This window comes from Malaclemys terrapin, chromosome 24 (genome assembly GCF_027887155.1).
Source record: "Malaclemys terrapin pileata isolate rMalTer1 chromosome 24, rMalTer1.hap1, whole genome shotgun sequence".
NCBI classification, from domain to species: domain Eukaryota; kingdom Metazoa; phylum Chordata; order Testudines; family Emydidae; genus Malaclemys; species Malaclemys terrapin.
In genome coordinates this window covers 3,714,900-3,723,884 of record NC_071528.1, presented here as the reverse complement: position 1 = coordinate 3,723,884, position 8,985 = coordinate 3,714,900, and the positions used below count along the sequence as shown (strand labels likewise).

Sequence of the window (8,985 nt, the reverse complement as noted above, 5' to 3'; positions counted from 1 at the left end):
TTACCAACTCCTGGCTGCACCTGAAGTTTCTCCACATCCCCCAAAATACCACCCTTTCTTTCCTTTGCCATAGTAAAGCATTCTCACAGGCCTAGGTCACACTGTCTCACTGACTGCAACCTCCTCCTCTCTACCACACCCAATTCACTTCTTACTCCCCCCCAACAGGCAAAAGCCCCTTCACTGGCTACTGACCAGCCCCCTCTTGCCTCATTCTTCAAGTCTGAACTGCTCTTTACCGGGATCACAGCCATGCACAATTGTGCCTTTGCCCAAAGCTCCAGCTGCATCTTCCCCTTCCTTGTTTTGCTCCCTTTGCTTCAGCCAAGCCTCTCTGCTCCCTGTATTTCTCTTGCTCATTCTTGGCTTTGTGCTTTTTTCCATGTTGGGACTTGCATTCAGAACTTACTTCTGCCAGCCTCTAGCTAAATCCTTCCTTAACTCCAGACTCCTGAGCAGCGATCAATGTTAACGCTCCAAACTAAGTGACATTGTCACATCCCCTGCCAAAAAAGCATTCTGCTGCACTTCGGACTCAGCATCCTCTGTGTTTGGTAGTGGAATGTTTCTGTCCATACGCTTGTCTGTCTGTCTGAATGCTGGGCAGGGACTGAATCAATCATAATAATGGAAATGACCCTCAAAACAAAATCCAGGAAGCCACCAAAAGTTTTCTAAAGATCTTTAATTCCCCCATGGTCATTCAGCACCCACCCAACTGCCAACTGTGGTTCTTTGTCCATTGTACAGAATGCAGCACACTGAGCCCTCAGGGGTTCAGCCTCTCCCTGGGAAGAGGCTAGATTCTAAATATGTCATACCTCTTACAAACTCTCATATTACGTATGCACATATACCCACTATACAACCCCCCAGGGAGTCCTGCCCTACAGTGTATGCCCTGCAAGCAGAATCATCACCTATAAGGCACCACATTCAGCCATCAGGGAAGCAAGCTTCTACCATGTGTGTGCGTATTCAGCGAGCATCTGTGCAAAGAATATAATAGGTCTTGAATGTCAACAATGGATTAAAGGGACAAGACAGTGCTCACCCTCCAACAGTTTCTACACTGGAACTATTCCCTCTACAGTATCAGTGCTTTACATTTATTTACTAACAGTCCACGAAAAAATGTTGTACGGACCAAGATCTGAAATGGAGGCACAGTGCAGCTACTAGCTGACTTTGAGACCAAGACTACTCACAGGTAAAAGCGAAGAAGAGCAAAGCTGGCTCCAGATGTTTGTCAAAACTTAAAACATCTGCTAACCAACTCTTCTGACTGCACAGAGAATGCAACGTCCAGGGATTTCAGTGTCAAAGTGGAAACTCTGGGCCCAATCCTGCAAGGAGCTTAGTGCACCTCCTGCACTGAGTGCACTGGGAGTTGAGGGCACTCAGGCCCTGAATGCCCTGTGCTGTGCCTAGGGGCTGCTGCACCACCTGTGACCCAATGCAAAGTGAAGCATACAGGAGACTCTTCATTTTTCCATCTCCTTGACAGTTCTCCTGCAGTCAATGATGTTTTAAGAACTTCTGGTATGTGAAGTTTGAGCTCATGGCTTAGAAATATGATCACTATCCTCGGGGATATAAATGATATACCCATGTCACTTTGAGCTCTGCCCCTCATAGGTGTGTAGAATGGAACGGCCTGCCCTGGAACAGGAGCAAACAGCTATGCTTACAGGCAAGATTCAGCATGGTAGGAAGAGGTAGTTTTCAATGGACTCTTGGGTGGACATGGAAGGGAGAGCAGCCAAATGTACTGCAGAGGCTACATAGTGCACTGTCCAGAGCTATTCCAGCGAGTATCTTGTGGAATAACCCACATTGGGGTGGGGGTGTTGTGTTTACAATGGGGGAAATGGATGACCCATTGTGACATTCCAAGCGTTTCCATCACATTCTTGTAGGGTTGATTTTAGAGCACGAGTGACGGTCATTTCTGATTCCCCATTGCCACTATAATCCCACAATCTAAACTCCCTGTGTCAAAGGAAGAGTCCTTGATTACTCCAGTGTGATTGTCACCCAGTCAAACCCCAAAAAACTTGTCCCAGAAATTGTGCAATCAGTATTTGGAGGGAGTGTGATGAGGACACCGAATTGGGTCCCCATCTCGCAGCACTGCAACTTCCTGCAAGATGAAGAAAAACCAAGACACCTGGTTATTTAATATCATAGAATATCAGGGTTGGAAGGGACCTCAGGAGGTCATCTAGTCCAACCCCCTGCTCAAAGCAGGACCAATCCCCAGACAGATTTTTGCCCCAGATCCCTAAATGGCCCCCTCAAGTATTGAACTCACAACCCTGGGTTTAGCAGGCCAATGCTCAAACCACTGAGCTATCCCTCCCCCCCGTGCCAAAGGCTTTTATTTAATTTTATTTTGCAAAGCTTGTGGGGAAGCCATCCACTGTAAAAAGCTCTAAAATTAGCAGTCCCTTAGTGTCTAGGGACTCAGAGCTTCCTCTGGGTTCATCAAGCCCAATTATCTCCCCACTGCAACAAGCCAGTCATTGAAAGAGATGCCAGCAGTCTTCCCAACACAGAGAAGCTGGGTCTGTGTGTGGGGAGGGACTCCTTTCCTGTCCCTCACACAGAGAAAGGAACTCACTGCAGAGTGGACAGCAGGAAATGATTTCCACCCCACCAGAGAGCTAACGGAGGGCTAAGGGGTCAGAAGGGGAGGAAGGCTCAGCATGGGGGAGTTTGGCTCCAGTGTGGAGTGGGAGACATACCCATCAGGGAAACGAGTCCGAAGGTCTCCTGTCCGGCACCAGCTGCTCTTTGGAAGCTTTCTCGAGGCTGAAGGTGGAGAAGTTGTTCTTTCCTCTGAATTGGCCCCAACTAACAGTGCAGCCTGCAGCCACCAGCACACTCAGGAGCACTGCAGAGAGAAGAACACACAGGCAGTGCGTTGCTGTGATTTCTGACCCTGAAGTAGGCAGCAGCACTGAGGCGAAGCTGCTCTTTGCTAGTGCCCCAGCATTTAGACAGACAAATCAGTGACTCATAACAGTAAGAAGTGGGGCTGTGTCCCCTGGAGGGACGATTAGTGCCAAGTTCCATGCAGTGGGACTCCGTTTTCCACAGGAGAAGGAAATAATGTGCTTTTTCCCAAAGCTGGAAATTTAGAACCTTGGACTTTGCCACCTAAGCGCTTGAGACAAGATGCCTAAGCCACACTGCAACGAGAGTGGTTAGAAGAAGTCCTAGGGCAGCCATTACTGAATGAACCACATCCTATCCAATCCGATATGAGCCGAGTTCAGTTTTCATTAACGCTACTCAGCAAAAGCCAAGATCAGTTCTGCAGTACCCTTGGAGTCTCACATACCAAAAGCAGCTGTCACCCACAAGGGGCCTCGAGTCTCAGACAACACAAGTTTCCCAGGTTTGGAGATCGCTGGATTCTCTAAAATGAAAGCAGAGGGCACTCAATAATTGGGCTTTCAAAGGCTGCTGTCATATTGAGATTGAATTAAGCTCAAAAAGAGTTCAAAGCAGTTCCCATTCTGCACCTCACCTTCAGTTTGCTTGCCAATTTGGGGGGTTTCACCACCAGATTTTCATATTTTAAAAAATGTCTTCTCTGCCTTATTGCTGTATGAAAAGCCCCCATGAACAACTAAGGGAACCTGACTACTGGGGTAGGGGAGAAGGGAAAGCAGAGAGAGTTGTTGGAAAGACAAGGTGGGCAAGAAAATATACAGATAAGCTCACCCACCTTGTCTCTATGACAGGGAGGACCAGAAAGGACGAGATTGTGGGGGTGGGAGCAAAAAGATTGCCACCGAGCACTGTCACAGTCATAAACAAACTAACTAAAGGAAAAAAAATGGAGAAAACCAGGGGTGTGTCTATTCTTAAACTCCTGCAGCAGCACAGCTGCTGGCCCTTAGCACTTCAGAGCAGACATGATCTATCTATGGTGACAGGAGAGCTCCTGTAATCCACCTCCTCTAGTGCTGTCTACACCAGGGCTTAGGTCGGCATAGCCATGTCTCTCAGGGATGAGAGAGACATGGCTATGCCAATGGAAGTTCCCAGTGTAGACCAGCCTAAATTTTCTCTCAGCCATCCAAGAAGCAGGAATCCCTGGTGTCACTTGTAACAGGTGTCAGGTTTACAGACTAAAGAAAGATTTAAAAGTTGATTGTGTTCCTTTAAGTGCTTAATGTCCCAATCCCCTGCAGTGCATCCATCCCAGCCACCAACCTGCCCAAGCCCTCAGCTCCCAACCTGCATGCAATCTCACTTGTCCCTGCCCTCTCCCACTCCATTTGACCCCCAGCCCATCCTGATTAACATATGCATATACAGTCTCCCTGCACCCCTCACCTGTCCGGGCAGTGCTCGGTGCTAGGGAAGTCCCAGGTGAGTCTGGACTGCATTCCCGCTCATCCTGCCCATCCTCACAGTCCGCGTGGCCATCACACCCCCAGGTGGATGGGAAGCACTCTGCACCCTCCGCACACTGGAACAGGCAGGGGCAGACAGGGGCAGGCAGGACTCCCGAGTGCTGACAAGCCTCTGCTGATTCATCGGCGCCGTCAGGGCAATCCGGGCGGCCATCGCAGAACCGCTCCTGGGGCAGGCTGCGGACGTGCTTTGGGGTCCAACACTGCTCTCCGTGGGGGCTGCACGGCAGGCCGGTCGCTGAATCCGAAGGAGAAGCAGGTTAGTCCGGCTCAGCGATGCCCGCTCCCACGTTTCTGCATCAGCCCTGCCCTGGGGGGTTGTTAAAGCCCCAGCCCCCGGAGCCACGCGACTGCCGTGGCCTCGGCACCAGCCTGTGCACTGCGGCGGCTGCCGCCAGAGACCCGACAGCGGCTGATGCCCCCGCCCGCGTGCGGCTGGGCTCGAGCCCGGGGCTCCCGCCGTGCTGGGGGCAGGGAGTCCCCTAGGGCAGCCCCAGCCCTTGCACCGCCCGGGGGGGGGCGCTGCTCGCGATGAGAAGTGTCACCCCGGCACGCGGAGGGGCGGGGCCCAGCGATGCCCGCGGTGACCAATAGGGAGGAGGCAGGACCCGAGCCCGGGCGGCTCGGGACCAATAGGCGCCTGATAGGCGGGGCCACCGCGTGGGGGGGGCGGTGTCGAGTGACCGCTGCTGGGGGAGAGGATGAGCGTCCGGCGGTGCGGCCGGTCACCCCCCGGACCGGGTCCTCACCGTTCCCCGCAGGCGACTCCAGCCCCGCGGCCACCAACTGCCTCAGGAGCAGCGCGAGGAGCTGCCACATGCCGCCCGCCCCGACCACTCAGGTCAGAAAGAGCGCGTCCACGCGCAGAGGTGCGGCGCATGCGCGACCGAGGACTAAGGCGGGGCAGTCCAGGGAAGACGCATGCGCGGGGCAGGAGCCGAGGGTTCCCCCCCTCCAAACAGAACGCATGCGCAGGAGGCGAGCCAACGGGGCGCGTGCGAGGGAATTCATTGCCCTGCAGCAGCTGTGCGGTGTGCCTGGTGCGCGCCCCAGCCCCTCGCCCGGATTTCAGCCTGCAGCCAGGGAGACGCGGGCTCAGCTGCAGCCTGCGAGTTACGCTGCACGAGACAAGGAAGCAGCGGGCCTGGTTGCTGCAGGACAAGCCCCAAGCAAAAAACAAAAACCAAAACACCTGCGGCACGGCCGGAGAGCGAAGCAGGAAAAAAGGAAAAGCAAACCCTGTGGGGTGGCCGGAGCCAGGGTGGACGGGACTCCCTGTGCGGGCCCTGGCTAGCGGGGGTGGGGGGAGAGAGAATGGGGGCCGGCCAGGGCTTCAGCTGGACACTCACCCCGTGGGCCCAACCGCCGCACTGCTTACCGGGAGGGCTCTGCGTTGCTCTGGTCAGCGGGGAGGGAAGGACGCGGGCTGTCCTGCTGGGCTTGCTACAGACCTGGGGCAGACGGAGCCTGTTCCCAGCAGGGCACTCCCCTCCTCCATGCCACCCCCTACAGGGTGGGCAGATGGGCGAACCAAAAAAAAAAAGCGGCTGTGCCGCCCTAGGATTGGGCAGATTGCCATCCCGTAGACTCTGCTGCCCCAAGCACGAGCTTGCTCCGCTGGTGCCTGGAGCCGGCCCTGGTAACGAGCTGCTTAACGGGACTGATTTCTATGCAGCTACACTGCAGTCGGATGATAGTTTGGGCAGGCCTTTTGGCTCTCACTCACTTTCTTGCGTTTCCCAAAACAAACCCAAGGTGTGTTCAAGCGTTAAACGATCAACCTCAACCTACGTCCCTCTGTCTGTGGCCAGTTAAGGCACCATGGCTCTTTTCCCCGAACACTTTTTGGGTTGGGGAGGGAAGCTAAAGGAAAATAGAAATGACCAATATTCCAGGAGAAAAGCTTTGCTAAGAGTTAGGGGAATGTGGGGAAAACAAGGCAAAAGGGCATTTAAACAGTTTTCCTTTCAGCAGCTAGCCCTGCCATGTTCGCTCGAAAGTATTCCTTCTTTAAAACTTTTTAGTTGCCTATATTAGTAAAACATGGTGTTTTTTGTTAACTCTAATACGATATTTGGGCTAAACATCTCCCTACTGTTTTTGAGTTTATTCAGCCCAGGATCCACTTATTACCTCAAACAGGAATCACAAACATTGAATCTATCTCCCCTTGTAAGTATTCTCACACTTCTTATCAAACTGTCTGTACTGGGCTATCTTGATTATCACTTCAGAAGTTTTTTTTCTCTTACTTAATTGGCCTCTCAGAGTTGGTAAGACAACTCCCACCTGTTTATGCTCTCTGTATGTGTGTATATATATCTCCTCAATATTTATTCCACTTTGTATGCATCCGAAGAAGTGCACTGTAGCCCACAAAAGCTTATGCTCTAATAAATTTGTTAGTCTCTAAGGTGCCACAAGTACTCCTATTCTTCAAACAGGAATGACTCTCATGCTATCTATAGAACAGGATAAAGCTAAAGGGCAAGTTAGATATAAATACCAGGAAAAAAAAATCTTCCTGACAGTGTGAAAGGTGTATTAAGGTGCAGAATAATGTCCCAAAGACAATAGAAGCCAAATTCATTAGATGATGAGCTGAAATCTATTTTGATCTCTACTTTCCAGGATTTTATGACTAAGAATCCCATCTCCAGTTGAAAAACTCAAAGGATTCAGAGAAGGCAAAGGGATTGAGAAAGATTTCTTTCAGGATGTGATCCCCATTGAGTATGTGTTGTAATTGTTTAATTATACCCCATCTGGGTTCCAGTGTGGGATGGTATGTGACAACCAGGAGTGTGTAGGTTGGTGAGTTCCCCCCCCCCATCAGGTTCTCTTGGGTGCTGCCACTAACACTCCCTCCTTTCCCCACACAATACCTTCTCACTTGAGTTTGGTTGTGCTTTCAACCCAAGCTAGCAGCGTGGGTTTTTTGCCTGGGTTTCACTTTCACTCAGGCTGCTAACCCACCCACTTTACAGGAAGAATGTAGGTTAAGCCACTCAAGGGCTGACAGTTCTGCAATACCTTCCCACAATCCCTCCCTGCCTCTGCCCAAAAGGGCAGACATTGTCCCATAATTCACTGGTAAAGAATCTGAGTAACTTGGCTTACTGCAGCACAAAGCTTCATGGGATAGGTCTTCCAGAGGTCCTACCAACACATAGGTGAGTGCAACACCACTGTGGACCCAGTGACTTGATTATGTCTTTGCAGTGTGGCTAGGCTAAGCCAGGTGCCATCACCTCAGTTCGTCATATAACGATGTTTTTCAGAACTGTTCAAATACACTAACTTTTTGTAGTGTAGACAACAAAACAGATGGAACTTGCCATCACCCAAGTTAAGCATAATGAAGACATATCCTTAGTTTTTCTCATGTTCTTGAGATGCAATCAGCACTGGTGAGTGAAACAACCACTTTTCACAGCTCTGGGGAAAGTGAAAAAGATGCTGGGATTGCTTGGAGAATGCATAGTAGTCATGTATGATAATTTATGTACATGAATATCCTTCATCCTTTAGGATACCATAGTGCAGTACAGTGTCTATAGGAAACAGCCTATAAAAATGCAACTATTTCTCCGATAGAATGAACGGACTGTACACTAGCAATAATGCTACCCAACAATTCTTCAAAGGAGAAGCAAGTAACAAGTTAAAACTGGTGAAGTTTGACCAATTAGGTCACTGGACACAAACATTTCTAGTTAACCTCCACACCCCATTCCTTTCCTCCCTGTGACTGGAGTTGTTTTTACTGGCTATTTCACCTTGAATGGTCTGCTGAAATGTGATAACTACTTATATTAAACAATCTGTTCCATCTTGTATTTAGCTGTGACACTTTGAGCCCTGGTTTTCATTACAAAATTATGTTAGCATAACTACGTTGCTCAGGGTGGTGATTTTCCACTCCCCTAAGCAATATACGTATACTGACCTAACTCCTGGTTTAGACAGGGCTATGTCGACAGTCGGGCTTCTCTTGGGGAGGTGGAGTACCTGCGCCAACATGAGACGCTTTCCTGTCAGCATAGGTAGCGTCTTCACTAAGCACTTCAGTGGCGCAGGGGCAGCTGCACCACTGTAAGTGTAGCCAACCCCTGAGTAAGTTTCCCAGACATAAAGAAGAGCTCTGTGTAAGCTCAAAAGCTTTTCTCTCACCAACAGAAGCTGGTCCAATAAAAGATATTACCTCACCCACCTGATCTCTCTAATATCCTGGGACCAACATGGCTACAACAACACTGCATATAGCTCCAAGTTTAAGTCTCATTCTGACTATGGTACCTTTTGCAGAACTGCACCCTCTAGCACCATATAGAGCCACTGTTTTAATAATGATTCAGACAAAGTATCAGCAGCTCTAATTTGTACACGACCTGTGTTCTGAGGATTCATCCCTGGAGTGATTAGGATCGAATCTGTTTATCTTGTGAGAGCTGATGAGTTCACACCTCAAGATTATCTATCCCTCATTTCCATAAAATACAAGTTTACTCCAAACCTTCATTTGAATAAAGAAAGTTCTGAAAAGAACATTAGC

At 50.1% G+C, this 8,985-nt stretch overlaps 1 protein-coding gene across 1 annotated transcript; it reads right to left on the bottom strand.

The window, feature by feature from the left end:
- Positions 1–666: 666 nt before the first annotated feature.
- On the bottom strand, positions 667–5,672 carry CD320 (CD320 molecule). The gene is made up of 5 exons (XM_054013515.1): positions 5,180–5,672; positions 4,351–4,668; positions 3,347–3,424; positions 2,748–2,896; positions 667–2,143 (listed from the first exon to the last, which is right to left on the bottom strand). Exons 1-4 carry the CDS (start codon positions 5,247–5,249, stop codon positions 2,751–2,753), a joined length of 612 nt encoding a protein of 203 aa, XP_053869490.1. The 5' UTR covers positions 5,250–5,672; the 3' UTR covers positions 667–2,143; positions 2,748–2,750.
- Positions 5,673–8,985: the final 3,313 nt, after the last annotated feature.

Bases quoted from the DNA above. Each gene is read 5' to 3' on its own strand.
- CD320 (XM_054013515.1), bottom strand. From the start codon at position 5,249: ATGTGGCAGCTCCTCGCGCTGCTCCTGAGGCAGTTGGTGGCCGCGGGG. The intron at 4,669-5,179 runs GTGAGGACCCGG...CTTCGGATTCAG, and splicing joins GGAGTCGCCTGCGGGGAACG to CGACCGGCCTGCCGTGCAGC. The intron at 3,425-4,350 runs GTGAGGGGTGCA...CTTTCATTTTAG, and splicing joins ACCGAGCACTGCCCGGACAG to AGAATCCAGCGATCTCCAAA.